The 15,515-nt window shown below is 39.1% G+C and overlaps 1 protein-coding gene across 1 annotated transcript in view; it reads left to right on the plus strand.

Annotated features, from left to right (window-relative positions):
* Nucleotides 1–6,959: 6,959 nt before the first annotated feature.
* Nucleotides 6,960–15,515, plus strand: part of kcnt1a (potassium sodium-activated channel subfamily T member 1a) — a gene marked incomplete at its 5' end in the record, with an annotated part of 39,604 nt that continues 31,048 nt past the window's right edge. The window contains 5 exons of the mRNA XM_079835279.1: nt 6,960–7,048; nt 11,051–11,130; nt 11,212–11,314; nt 11,679–11,720; nt 11,821–11,869. Of these exons, the coding sequence (XP_079691405.1) occupies nt 6,960–7,048; nt 11,051–11,130; nt 11,212–11,314; nt 11,679–11,720; nt 11,821–11,869 (363 nt within the window). The remainder of the gene's footprint in view (nt 7,049–11,050; nt 11,131–11,211; nt 11,315–11,678; nt 11,721–11,820; nt 11,870–15,515) is intronic.

Consider the following 15,515-nt stretch of genomic DNA (forward strand, 5'->3'; position numbering starts at 1 on the left):
TGAGAAATGCACTTACTGTTTTGCAAATGTCAAGGATGATTCGAGAAATGTACCAAAGCGACTGAGAAAAACTGTAAAAATGTTCTGGCTAATCCAAGCATTATAATAGCAGTAATAGTTGCTCTGTTTTTGAAGTCCATAAAAAATGTCAAATAATGTGCTCCACGCAGCTCCGAGATGTTAATAAAGGCCTTCTGAAGCGAATCGATGCGCTTGTGTAAGAAAAATATTAAATTTTAAAAATGTATTTAATTTTTTTCTATGGCTCTGCATCAGCCATCCCCGCGCCATCACTTCCGGCGAATAAGGTCAAAATACAAAATACCGGCGCGATCATAGATATATACATAGACTCCTCATTAGTGCCTGCGCGGATCGGTCGAATGACGCATCTATGTATATATATATCTTTGATCGCGCCAGTATTTTGACCTTATTCGCCGGAAGTTATGGCACTGGGAAAACTAGATGACATTCGTCTGATAAGAGGTAAAAAAATTACATAAATACTATTCGGTTTCTCGCAGAAACCGATTGTTTCGTGTCGTAAGACATCAATGTGTCGCCACGAGCCGTTTAATACGGATTCGTATGTCTATGTGTTTTTACTCTCATTGCTCTCATACTCTAAAATATCCCCATTGACATGCATTATACGACTATCACACTGCAACGGTTGGAGTTAAAAATATTAATTTGTGTTCTACTGAAGAAACAAAGACACCTACATCTCGGATGCCCTGGGGGTATGCAGATAAACATAAAAAATTGTGTTTTTGGGTGAACTATCCCTTTAAATAAAGCTTAAGTAAATCTTAAAAATACATGCACATAACATTACAATAATAATGAACATAAACAACTTAGAGAGCACTGACCTGTATTATCTGACGGCTGCAGATTAATTTCGGCGTTGATAGTGTTGCCATTGAAAAGCATAAATTTGAGTCAAGAACCGCTCAGAGTATGTCATGATTACAGTAGTAATGGCGTGAACGCAGCATAAGCTCATTGTTTTGTTTCAGGAGGAATGGCTGCTGTTTTAGTTGCGGTGCTCTGTGACTGATGTCTGTCTCCTAGCATGAAAAGGACAGAATGCGATGATTGGACAAACATTTTATGGTCCTACACCTTGCACAGATGAAATATTTACATATAAATACATTGAGACCACTTAACTTAAGCGGCGTTTCCACAGCAGAAACTTTCCCCAGGAACTATGGACTTTGGGGTGGTACTCAGTGTGTTTCGACCGCAGGAACCAGGTCTAAATAAAGTTCTGGGTAAAGATTTCCCCCTCAAAACAGCCCTGCTCGCGAGGTAGTACTTTTTCAAAGTTCAGGAACTTTCGGGGGTGGGACTTGGGCGCTGAACATGCTGATTGGTTGAGCTCACGCATCATTTTATTTCAACCTAAAAGTCTGTTGCGGTGCGTGCATTAAGAGTTGTTTGCTATTAAAATCAACAATGGAGTTTTAAAAATATGACCGATCGACTGACGACGAGGTTCAGGCTTTATTACGTTTATTTGCGGAGGACGAAATCCAGTGGGCTCTGGAAAGTTGCGCGCAGTCCTACGTCACCGAACTAATCTTCACGGTACTTTAGACCGCTATGGAAACGAAGACAGCAGCAGGTTTTATTGTTTAAAACAACCTTCACATGTCACCGCATGTTTATGATGCCTTAAAATGCTGAGTGAATGTGTTTATGTGTGTTAGGTATGATCCAGAGCGTAACACCTGGTGTGTGGACGTGCCCTCGCTCTCCTCGCCACGGTCAAGGGTGTGTGTTGTAGAGATGGATGGATGTCTCATTACACTCGGGGGTTTTGACGGAATGACCTGCATTAACACAGTAGAGAGGTCTACACACACAACGACACACGTACATCACCGAGAAACCTATGAAGATCTCCTTTAGACAAACACATACACACTTTTTGTAGGTATGACCCATTGAAGAACTCCTGGTCTAAGTTGACTCCAATGCTGAAGAACAGGGCAGCTGCGTCCGCCACTGTCCTGAATGGTCAAATTTACATCTTGGGAGGAACAGATGGAGACATGCCGCTAGATTCAGGTACATAAACACATACATGTGCAAATTTGAAATAAAAAACCCTCAATACACATTCTTCTGAACTAGTGGAGCTTTTTGATCCATTTGAGGGACGCTGGACTCTCTGCCCCACCATGTCCACCCCGAGGGAAGCTTCAGGATGTGCCGCGTTTCTTGGCTGTCTTTATGTGGCCGGAGGACGAGACGAACTTGGTCTGTCATTGAGCACCGTGGAGAAATACGACCCAGACACTCTCCGCTGGAGTCCAGTTAAGGCTATGAACAACAAAAGATTTCAGGTTTGATGGAATAAGAGCTATAGTAGTCTTCTTAAAAGAATAGTTCACCAAAAAACTCCCTTACCTTCTTCTCATTCCAAACGAATATCCTGGCCATCTGAAGTGGTTTAATCATGGCCTTTGTGGTGAGATTATTGTGTTTAATATGCACAGGTTTCTTTAGTGCTGTTTAATGGCTTTCTATTGGCTATCGGAGGATATGATGGTGTAAGTGACCTTAAAACAATGGAGGCTTACAACCATGAGACAAACTCCTGGAGGTGTGTATTGTTTTAAACTATAAATGACAAATCTGCAAATGTCTTTTCAGTGCTGATTGTGGGGGGAAATCTACAGAATGGATTTAAATATGCTGTTAATGTTAAAAAGAAACTGTCATGATAGGAATAGTTCATCCAAAAACAAAAATGTTGTCATTATTAACTTTAGAAATAAAAACTAGTAAATATACCAGTTTTCTCTTCATCTCTCACAGCATTCATGTTATCTTCTCTTGTAGACATTTTGGAAGTATGAAGTCCAAGCATCCAGGTGGACATGTGGCTCTGGTTAAGGCTGTGTGAAATGTATAGATTGAAATGTACTGATGTCTGATGATATTCATTGTAATAAATGAAATTCTATGATTTCTTGACCCTCACATAAACATACGACTGTTTTTTTTCGGTATCATATTGGACGATAATACCATGGTGTTTTATTCAAGCAGTGGTAAATGGTTATGGAAATCATTCAGAATTGGGTACTATCTCTAAAATAGAGTACAAAATTTATATATTTTAGGTAAAAGTGGCCGTCACTGGGGTGGTACCCTTAAAGGTAAGTTTTTGTACCTCTAAGTCAGGGGTAGGCAAGTTCAGTTCTAGAGAGCTGATGTCCTGCAGAGTTTAGCTCCAACCCTACTAAGCCACCATAGTATAAATCTCATTGCTCCCAGCCTGCATTGCAGCATTAAGTATGTCGCCATTGTTGAGATTCATTTGCTGATTCTTGATATCTGTGTGTGTCAAAAAAAAGTTTAGTCAAACATATTTCTTCATGACAATTTTTGTTTATGGCTTCTTTTGATTTGAACAGATTATGTGTTTTGTTAACACTGTCACAAAAACCACAAACTCACATAAAAAGCCCAACTAAAGGAAACACTGATCGCCATAATGGCGAACAGACATTTTCAATGTGACTTACACACCCTCCAGGAACTTGCGTTCTGCCAGTGAACGACGCCTTGTGGTGCCATACCAGAGAGGCATGAAATCGCTGTCACTGACCTTTTCCTGGACCGTTCCCACCTGGTGGAATGACCTGCCTATCTCAATTCGTGCGGCCGAGTCTGTAGCCATTTTCAAAAAACGTCTAAAGACACATCTTTTCCAGCAACACCTGACCGATCGAGAATAGCACTTATCATTCTATTCATTGTCTGTCTGTCTAATTCATTTAAAAAAAAAAAAAAAAAAAAAAATTTGTATACTTCTGTGCTAGACTAACTGAGACTTGTTACAGCACTTACATATTGCTGATATTGTTGCCCTTCGACTGCTCTAGCTGCTTCTATTGCCCCCATTTGTAAGTCGCTTTGGATAAAAGCGTCTGCTAAATGACTAAATGTAAATGTAAATGTTCAATAAAACATCAACATCTAAACCTCTGTTAATTCTTCTATAGATGTCTTTCAGGGTTGGAGCCAAACTCTGCAGGACAGTGATTCACTAGGACCAAACTTACCTACCCCTGCTCTAAGTAGAGGAAAACAATGGTATAATTGTACCCTAAGGACCAATTGTGTACCTTTAAGGTACAGTTATACGTTCTGTTCCCCAAGGAACAAAATTGTACCTCTACTGTACCTTTTTTGTGTATATGTCAAAGTAAGAAAACACCATATGGTACTTTTTTGTTCAGAAATTAATTTGACCAGTTTCCACAGGGCAATTATTTCTCTAAAATATTGTAAGTTACTGTAAATCAGTCATTTTAATTAAGTTTTTCCTCTGGTATGAAGAATCAACCTTTTTAAAATCCCCATGACATTGTAAAACCTTTATGTACTGGTAAACAACATTAATGTCTGCCACTCTGCCTTTACTAAGAAATGAAGTCTGAAAACTCTGTTGCTATGTTACTGTGAATAGATGTAGCCTTGGCAACTAAAGAGAAACTTTGTGTCTTAGTGTTTACAGAGTTATTATTCGTGATGAATAAGATTCAAGGCTGTCCAGCACACGGCGCTGTGTCTGACACTTTAAAATGCCACGACGATCTTACCTCTCAATGCTAGTTGATGTAGAAGTTGAGAGACTCAGGTTGTGTTTAAAAAATCAGCAAATAATAAATGTCAGAAAGTACAAGTGAAGCTTGATTAAACGTCAGATCAGCTGACTTTTCACAGATTTTGATATCGTCACCATGTTTTTTGGATAACATACTTTTACCTTTAAAAACTTTTACCTGTCTACCTGATGTGGACATTTTTGACCGTTGACTGAATAACGGATTATTTTTTTAAATCGTAAAAGCGCGCGATGCCTGAAGCTCTGGCTCATGAGGAAGAAACGGTGGCCGTGACGTGTCCGTCCGCGCGCCGCTCGCCGGATGAAAAGATGAGCGGCGCGTGCTACACCAACCACACATTTGAATACGACGATGGGAGCACGCGCACTGCGCGCCTGAGGTAAAGTGCGCGCACAGTTTTCTTCAAAACTAACTAAGCTAAAAATGCGAAAGATAGAGACAGACTGATAAATAGATATACAGAAAGACAGACAAATAGATGGATAGATAGACAGAAAGACAGACAGACAAATAGATGGATATATAGACAGACAGACAGACAGACAGACAGATAGATAGATAGATAGATAGATAGATAGATAGATAGATAGATAGATAGATAGATAGATAGATAGATAGATAGATAGATAGATAGATAGATAGATAGATAGATAGATAGATAGATAGATAGATAGATAGATAGATAGATAGGTGAAAAATACATACTATTAAATGCATTAAAAATGTACTTGAGTATGTTTTTAGTACAATACAAATAAACTATAATGTATTTTTAATACATTTAATATTACAAATATTAAATGTTTCACATAGATAGATAGATAGATAGATAGATAGATAGATAGATAGATAGATAGATAGATAGATAGATAGATAGATAGATAGATAGATAGATAGATAGATAGATAGATTTTTGAAACTACAGGTGGATCATAGCACAATCTGTTGTTAATGTATTATGGTAAATTTGGTCTTGGTTGGTGGTAATGCAGCACTTCTTGTCAATCTTCATCAGTTTTCAACCCTCGAAACGAGACAGGCAATTCTTCAGAAGACACCTAAGACTAGCTTGCTTTTTAAAATGTCAAATAGTTTATTTTCCAAGTTCTTGTTTTTTCTTTCACTGGCAGTCCGAGATGTGGCTCCAGTTGTGGGGGCAGAGGGGTGGTCTTAAATGTGCAGGACCTCGAGATGCCCACTGGAGCATCGGTGGTTCCTTCCCTTCAAACCTACTTCCGATTCCGAGACCTGTTGCTTGGAGACCAGACATTTTATGATGACAGGTACATGCATAGTGACAATGTATATTGCCCAGTTTTACCATTGCTCCACCTGCAAATTTATACCCGTCTCATTGAAGACCAGAAGTCAGAACCACATCCAAACACCATAAATGAGTTCTGTACAGCCCCTGGTTAGTACTTACTGACTGAATCACAAAAATGTGAAGATGGCAGATGCCCTGGCTAGTGCATTTCACCTAGACAGAGTGTTTTTATTGTATGGAATGTAAGCAATATAAACACCAACCATATAGCAACACCTTGGCAACCACCCAGAACATTATATATGGAAAATGTAACTCTGTTTGATCAAATCGTGTGTGTAATTGTTTTTTGCAAGAGACAAGACAAAGTATTTTGTTTGCTTTTTTAAAACTGGCAAACCTCGAATGTTAAGAAAAAGTCCCATTGTGTGTGTGTGTGTGGGCACACGGCCACATCTCTCCAGATCGACAGAAATAGCCTCTTGAGCAGGTTATTATCTGTAATTTCCTGAGAACAGGAGGGAGAGAGGGTGGGCATTGCGGAAAGGGAAAGACAGAAAAAGCAAAAGAACTGCTCATTTGACTGAAATATTAAAATTTTCCTTGTTGAGTTTGTTGCTCATTCATTAAAAGTTTTCTTTGTAAACAAACACATTATGATAACACACACTCGTGTGAGGCATGTTGAAAGACGACCATCATCCACAATACAAAAACCCTATTAATTTTTAATAAGCTTTATGCATTAACAGAACTCGTAAGGTTTGCCAAACTTAACAGCTGTTGTGCATGTCATAGACATGTTACTTATGCCCATATTTGACAGAGAGATGCTAGTAAAAACGAATAAACAATTATGCAGAGGCATACACAACAGAGAGAGAGAGAGACTGAGCAGAACGCTTGTGCGCCTGCAGTCTAGAGTGTGTGGGCGGGTTATTTTGAACCACGCCGCTGAAGATTATGTACTTCCATAACAATCCTCAGCTCAGAACTCCGCACATCCTCGTCTAGAAACCCTCTGGGTTTTCTCTGTTATGGAACAGAAGAATACAGTGCCGTCCTGGGTTAACCCAGCTCTGGTCAACTGGAGGCTGGACTCTTTTGGTAGCGATGCTGGGCAGAGGTAGGATGCGTCTCTAAGAGTCACTGCAGTCTTTTGAATGACTAGAAAGGATCACCGAGTCTAAGTCTGGCTTTCCCTTTTTGCTGAAGTATAGGAATGCTGTAGTGGATTTCAGATGCTGCACTTCTCAGTTGTTGTCAAAGTTTTTTTGCATTCTTTATAATATTAATTACTTGTTATTTCAGTTTCACTGTTTTTATATGAAACCATGCTAAATGCAATCACTCTAACAAAAACATATGGAATATTTTGGACACTACATTGTGCCAGGGGTTGTAATGTTGATGCCTCCGTCTCACTTTATTACGGCAAATAAAACCACCGTTCCTGTGGTCTCCATGGGAACTGGCGGACACATCGCATCTCCAGTCTGAGATTGTTATGATTGCTGAACTTTGTAAACAGATGATTACTGAACTATGTAAACAGATGATTTCTGAACTATGTAAACATAGTAAAACAGGGTAATGGACAGAGAAAGCTGAAGAGAGTCTGATATTACTGATCAGTTTTACACCCACATGGAAAAACTCACATGTTCTGCACTATTTCTATTGACATTATACAACATAATTTATGCATTACGATCATGAACATTCATATCTACATGAGCAGTGTTGGGGTAACACATAACAAGTAACGCGAGTTACGTAATCAGATTAGTAAGTAACTAGCAAAGTAACGCATTACTTTTAAATTTACAACAAAATATCTGACTTACTTCTTTAAATAAGTAACTCAAGTCACTTTATTTTCCCATTTATTGACTGACAGCTCTGCTGTCCCCATGTTGAGAGAAATTGTGAGTAAGTGCAGAGGCATTGTGTTACAAACGTACGTGCAGGCAGGCAATGAGCTTGCGGAGATGAGGATAAACAGGAACTTTAATAACAAACTCAGGAACACACTTAACACATCCAACATGAAGCGAGAACTGACAAACACTGAGGGAGAACTGAGAACTAAATACACAGGAGCAAACGAGGTAATTGACAAGACACAGGCGATAGACGTTACTAATTAACAGGACACAGGCGATGGAATGAACTCATAATGACAATGGCGGGGAAACTGAACAAAGGGATAAACTAAATAACAAGCAAAACAGACTAGACATGTAACATTAACAACTGACCAAGGCGGAGCCGGAGAGACGAGGGACGGGCTGAGGCGGAGTAGGGGGCACAGAGGCTGGAGGCGGAGACAGAGTAACCTCAGAGCGGGACAGAGCTGGTGGCCTGAAGACACTGGCGTGTCCACCCAGCGTGTGGGCGGAGCAGAGGGGCAGAAGGACAGCAGTGAAGGGAGCACTGAGGAATGGACCGACAGAGGAGGTGGGAGAGGGAGGCTGGGCGGGAATTCTTGAGACTCTGGAGAGACAGGGGGCGCTGGAAAATCCACTTCAAAAAAGTATATTAGGTCCACTTCAAAAACATTCCTCAGCTCTATGTAGCTGCCAGGGACTTCCTGCAACTCATCCACTGCGGTGGTGTTGTGGGCGGGGCTTTCCTCCCAGCCCTCGACCTCCACAAGAACTCCCACCGCGATGTACGGTGTTGCCGGCTCACGCACCTGGTCAGACCTTGTTGGTGGTCCGGGCTCCGGGGCGATGACACACTCCGTCCTTGTCCTCGGTACGGGCTTGTCATTCGCGGGTGTCCGGTCCCCACGGTCTGCGGGGGGCTCGGGCAACTTCTCCGTTGCATCACTCGCTGGTGGTGGTTGGCTGGTCTCTGGCAGTGGTGGAGTGGGACTGGTAACGCTGTCCTCCTCAGCGGGGCAGATGGTAAAAGGCGAGTGGTTATTTATCAGTACCCACTCCATGAATGCGGCGAAATCTTCTGTTGGACCGCCTTCTGCCTTTGACCGCTCGCTCAGGCCAGTGTAGTAGAAAACAGAGCGAGCAGGGCCTGGGTGATGAAAAGAGTGAGGACTCAAGCGCAGGAGAAACTTGACTTGACTTGACTTGACTTGACTTGACTTGACTTGACTTGACTTGACTTGACTTGACTTGACTTGACTTACTTGACTTGACTTGACTGACTTGACTTGATGCGCCGAGACGCGGCGCAACGTGACGAGAGCAAGTAGATGCTTCTGCTATTAGATAAACAGACACACTGCTGTGAGCATGTAAGATATACTGCTACTGCATCAATAGACAGAAACAAATCTTGTAGCAGATCTAGGCAGGTGGAGCTGGGGGTTGAGTAGGGTTTCAGAGGAGCTCTGATAGCGCTGAAGGGCTAGCTTGCAGCAAACAATGAATCAGACTATGTAATTGTTTAGCAAGCAATCTCATTGGCTGCAGGATCAGCAGAGGCCAATCAGTTTGTGCCATGCGCAGTGCTTGAAGTGGGCCGATACGCACTGATACACAGCACTTTCTATATTTTGATCAGTAGCGTACCCTCACTTTTTCCTGCATACCGACACTTCTCGTGTCATGTTTAGGGTCACTCTGACCGCCCATGAAACATAGAATCAGGCTATTAATTAATTAAAAGCGCGTTATGAGCTTTTATAAGCCGTAGAAACTGAACGGACCAATTATCTGCGCAATATGACTGAAGCCCAATTGTTTAATTTTGCATGAGTGGCACACGAATCGCCATATTCGTGTTCACCAGCGCGATCCAAAAGTGTGATAATATTAGCATGAGCCATTCCCATCGCGACTCTGATGATAAAATGTGCAGCCCGATAAAATGTGCAGCCATTAATGGTCTTACCTGTAAACATATTCTTATTCAGTAACAAATGCTATAGTTCAACAGTTATAATAACTATGTTACTTTTTCATAAGGCCAAGTTAGACTCTAGAGCTTTAAAGTCAGGACCTTCTTGAATTATTGACTAAACCATTGGTTTTCCCCATGTGTAAAATGCGTTTTGCTAATAATGACAGATATTGGGGGAAACCTGGCTTTCAGATTAGAGATGATAGGAAATGAACATTATCAGAATAAGAATTTTTAAGTAAAGTTAGTTTGCTCCCATGGCACGTTGTAAAGTGCTAAAGGCTATCACTTTATTGCAGTAATGTTATCCAAATTTACATGTGTGGATGATAGTCAAGTCAAGTCAGCTTTATTTCTATAGTGCTTTTCACAACACAGATTGCTTCAAAGCAGCTTTACAGTGATGATAGGAAATGAACTTTGCTTTAGATGAAAACCTAAAGTAAGTTTTTGATTGATTAATTTCTGTTGTAAAAACTGATTTCAAAATGTAAAAACGCATGTAAAAAAAATATTGCACAAAATGAAAAAAATGTAAATATTATTATTATTATAAGTGTGAATCAAAAAATGAAAAGCACATTTAAAAAAATAAATAATAAAATAAGCATGATTTCATCTCTTAAATGTCTTAGTGTGTGTTTTGGTCTACCTTTAGACTTTTTAAAATCTACTTTCATTTTTTTTTTATCTCATAATTAGGACTTTTAATCATAATTTAGATTTTTAAGTAATTCTGACTAAATCCAAAAATGTAAATTTTTCATCTCAGAATGTCTAAAGTCCAAATTTTAACTGCTCATCTTACAATGACTTAACATGTCATTTTTTTGTGTTAATTTTTATCTAATAATGAGACTTTTAAAATCATATTTTCAACATTTTATCTTATAATTATGACCTAGCATGTGGTATTTTCAACTTTTTATCTCACTATTATGACTTTTAAATCATATATTTGACTTTTTATTTAATAATGAGGACATTTAAAATCATATTTTCAACATTTTATCTCTTAATTATGACTTTATGATAATTGAAATGAGCTGATCAGTAATATAGTTGAATATTTAGTGTCCCCAACTGAGTAAGCCAAAGCCAAAGGCGACAGAGGCAAGGAACCAAACTCCATCAGGTGATACCACAAAGGAGCATTTAGCAAAAAAGACCTCTAGAGCTTCATAACTGAACTAGATAAGGGATCTTTCAGTGGATTGAGTTATTTATCAGTTAATGCTACACTGCTGTTTTTTTCCTGCAGGGTTCATGTGGAATTTTATGTGGATGAGAACACGTTTAAAGAGAGACTCAAACTTTTCTTCATCAAAAACCAAAGATCCAGTAAGTCTCAAACCTGTGACATTTGGAATTTAATTTGACCCCATTTCGCGGTCTTATAATATATGAACTTTCCCTCCCTAGGTTTAAGGATCCGAATATTTAATTTCTGCCTGAAGCTTTTAACATGTGTTCTCTACATCATCCGAGTCATGACGGACAATCCGGCCCCGCTCCGGCACACATGGTCAGAACTGTGTTTTAATGTTTGTGAGTGTGAAATGGCCTAAAGAGTATGATTTCACAGTAGCATGATCACATCCAAACATTACTTCAGCAGGTCCTCGAGCTGAAATGCAAAGAAACCGGCACAATGCTTTTACGAGTGCTCAAAACTTTGAAATGTATTAAACTTCATTGAGAGAGCAGAAATAGCAGTGTGCCGCTTCTTTTGCATTTCACTTAAAGTGTATGATTACCATGACTCATTTATGCTGCTGTTAGATAATTTTTTTAATATTTAAATAAGTGACTCATTTCTTATGCTGCAGTAAAATATCCCTATAGATTGATGTGTCACAGTAAGCGACCCACACCTCTTCTCTCTACAGCATCAACTGCAACAGCACCACGCAGACCAACGAGATCAACTGGTGAGAAAAGCCATCAGCATCAATCTGCAGTTTTGTTCAGTTATGCAGATGTGATTTTATACTTCTAATGCATTTGCTGTAATCTGTCTTTTTCTTCCAGGGAGCTGATATTCTGGGTAGACAGAAAAGAACCAGTGTGGGCCATTCAGGTGAGTCCAGGGAAAACAAAGCATTTATATTTACATTTATTGATTAAACACAGCTTCACAACAATTATTCATCTTTTGTTTAGAATCAGTAGTTTGGTGGACGTATCAAACTCGCTAAGTCACATGATTTCATGTCTGGTTGCGTCCAAAATCTCATAGGCTGCTCTCTTGAGTAGGTACTTATTTTGAATAATTACTTCAGGACCTCAAAAAAAGCGTGTTCTGTATAATATGAGTGTGTACCCTTACGAAAAAGAAGTTTATTCAAATGTCTAGAAATAGGAAAGTATACTTTAGCCCTATTCGGATGGTAATTGTTTCTCAATGGGTCGTAAGGTTTTTCCTCATTTACAGGGGCTAGTCTGTGATTTTATTGCCGTCCGGATCCAGATTGTCAGTGTTTTTCTCCCACCAGCCCCGTAAAATTCCTGGCCGAATTACCTACTGTTTTTAGACAACCATCATGGACATGTGGTAATCTAATTGCCGTTCGAATCCACATCTCTGAGTTTTCAAAAAGAAATGGCTTCAAAATTCACTGTTTATATCCTTTTTGACCACTGCAGTGCACCGTCCCAGCCAACATTTATTTGTGGGGCCCATATGTGTATGAAATGGGCTGAAAAATGGGCCCCATATAGGATTGTCCGCGGGTTCCTAATGACCCAATGTTAATTGCCCACATGGATTTCATACAGGATGCCACTTGCCACTAGGTGGGACCCAATAGAAAGAGAAGAAAAACACGTAAACGGGCCATAATGGGGGGTTATTACGGCAGTAATTAATATTATATACATTAAATTAGCAGCATAATATGTTTACCTCACGTAAATAAGAGGCTGCATTAACTTAAAATGACATCCTATCTTCCTATTTTTAAAACAGGAGATTTAAATAATTAACAATTTCCTATTATTCAATTAAATATGAATTTATCCTTATTATTCCAAGCCAACATTTTATTTACAGCAGACAATCATTCGACTGAGCAGTGTGTTCCCAGGTTCGTATCATAAAACTCGCTCCACTGTGTGAATAAATCACCATCCGAATGCACAAGTTTAGTGGCATTCACATTTATTTTTACGGATGTCCACATAAGAAACAATTACCGCCCGCGTAGGGCTTTTGTCTACTTTTTATGTAGTACTTCTCAGAAATATACTTAAAATTGCACTTAAGTATACTTGATTTATACTGACAGAAAGTCTATGTACATTTGAATTTTCTTCAAATCTACTTTACTCTTCCCCTGCCATTGATTGAATTTTCCGCCTATCCATGTTTTCACTGTTTTATGGTAGGGGGCGCTATTATGCATCCTCTGAAAGAGTACAGATCAGAGGCTGAATCCGAAATCGCCCCCTATACCTTTAAATAAGGCATTATTTGAGGGGACAGCCATTTGAGTGCATTGCACCGCAATAACGAGTGTACAGACGATGTATGCTCAACGGCTGACCGAATTCACTCACTCGTTTTCTTTCACTCCTTCAAGTGAACTGTATTAGTGGACTAACATAGGGAATAGTGAATGAGGGTTTATGGGCCGATTTCGCATTCAGCCAGAATCTCTATATCAAAACACAGGCAAAGAAGAAGTAGAAACGAGCGATCTCATTTAAGCCGATGCATATGTAAAATAACGTGACCATCATTAAACATTAAACAGCATATAAATCACAACCGCCCAATGTTACTGAATGAGATGTTGAACCCATGAAGAGGAAATGACTGTGAAGCTTTGGGGATGTTGATGGACTCGATCTGTGTTTTGATCAGCGTTCTGAATGCCGTCCAGGCGTAGTCTTTGACAAAAACACGATTTTCTCAGCTTTTTGTTTAAAATGTAGCTTTTTTTTATGAAACTTACCCACATTCAAGTGATGATAAAAAAGGATGCATGGAGCTTAAAATTTATAATATTTAAATGGATAATTTTTAAAATTAGTTAAAGGTATATTTCAAGTGTCAGCTGAGGGCACTTCACCCCGGACTGTCACGCCTTCATAGACTACATTACCCATAATCCTTTGCCCGGACTCATTAGCACTCACTGTTTACACCTGTGTCTCATTTCCCTGTTCACTCCACCCTATAATAGCCTGGTTATCTCAGTCATTCATTGCAAAGTCTTGTTTGTTGTAAACTGCATTTCTGAGCGTTTTCCCTGGTTTCTTGTCTCTTGGTCTTGGATTACTTGCCTGTTCCGTGGATTACCCTTTTGCCTGTCTCTCCTGCCTTGTTTGCCTGTTTGGACTGCTTGCCTGTGTATGACCTGTTGCCTGTTTTTGACTACGATTGTGGATTACCCCTTACAAATAAAACTGCATTTGGATCTTCAATCTTCTGTCTCAGAGCAGTTTGTTACAGAAGATTGAAGATCCAAATGTGGTTTTATTTGTAAGGGGTAATCCACAATCGTAGAAAACTTAAAAGTACACTTGCAGTATAAAACTACTAAATTAGTTTACTGAGAGTACACTTCAAAGTGTACTTTCATAAACTAAAAAAATACTACAAGTATTAAAATAGTAAACTACTAGTATACTTAAGTTCACTTGTAGTACAGATGCAGTACAAATGAGAAACGTAGTTGTGAACTAGTTGTGCAGTTAAAGTTTAATACTGTTACACTTAAAAGTACCCTTTGATATACTAAAAAGTGGGCCAATTTAGTCCCAAGCAGTATTGAAATAGTATACTTACTGCATAAAGTATACTTAAAAATATACTTGAACTTTACTTAAGTATACTTCATAAAATTAACTTGAAGTATACTTCTTTTTCGTAAGGTATATGAATGTAATCCAGACATACTCTTTTCGCCATGTTGTCATTATCATGTGACCGTTACGTCGCTTCACTGCCATTCACAAATCCTCTCCCGTGGCCTCATGGGATAGTAAAGCATCCATCATATGCACACTTCAGAATCTCGCCGAAAGAAGTAGTACTCTTTTATCAGTACTGTGAATTCTTCTTTTGTCACATACTGTTTTTCGCCAACTATATAGTAGGGAAGTTTGCCATTTCGGATGCAGCGCTTGTTTCGAACCTTGGTTTCTAAACGTTTATGATTTGCCACTAGATGGCATTGATCTCGTTGAATCCATGAATGATTGTCTAAAGGTTTTAAATGATCTCGAGTCAGTTTTATAATGCAGGTTAATTTTAAATGAATTTCATGAATTTGAATACTTTTGCATGATACAAATAGGAGAATGACTTTTAATTTACCTTAGTTTGACAAGCCCTGCCTAATAACACATAAACAAGGACTACACCATTTTTACATAACCTTCATATTTAATGCTATTGAATTATTTGTACATTTAATATAAAAACACATGTAATTGGTTTGTAAAAGAAGTCCGAGTTGCATTTACACTGTTCTGACCAGCAGGTGCCGCCAGCCTGTGGTGTTTCAAGCACATCAAATCAGTGAATCATTTTGCGAAGCAACTGGTTCATTTGATTCAGAACACTTTATCTAAAGACAGTGCAACATACCTGTTTCCATAAGTACAGGATAGTACAATGCTGTTACAGCAGAAGTGCAAAAAAAGTTTTGTACTGAAAAGGCTAGTTAGTTTTAGGATGGGTGTTTTCAGTCATATTTTGAAGGCTGCAATGGAAAATA

The sequence above is a fragment of the Gobio gobio genome, assembly GCF_949357685.1.
Source record: "Gobio gobio genome assembly, chromosome: 14".
Lineage (NCBI taxonomy): Eukaryota > Metazoa > Chordata > Actinopteri > Cypriniformes > Gobionidae > Gobio > Gobio gobio.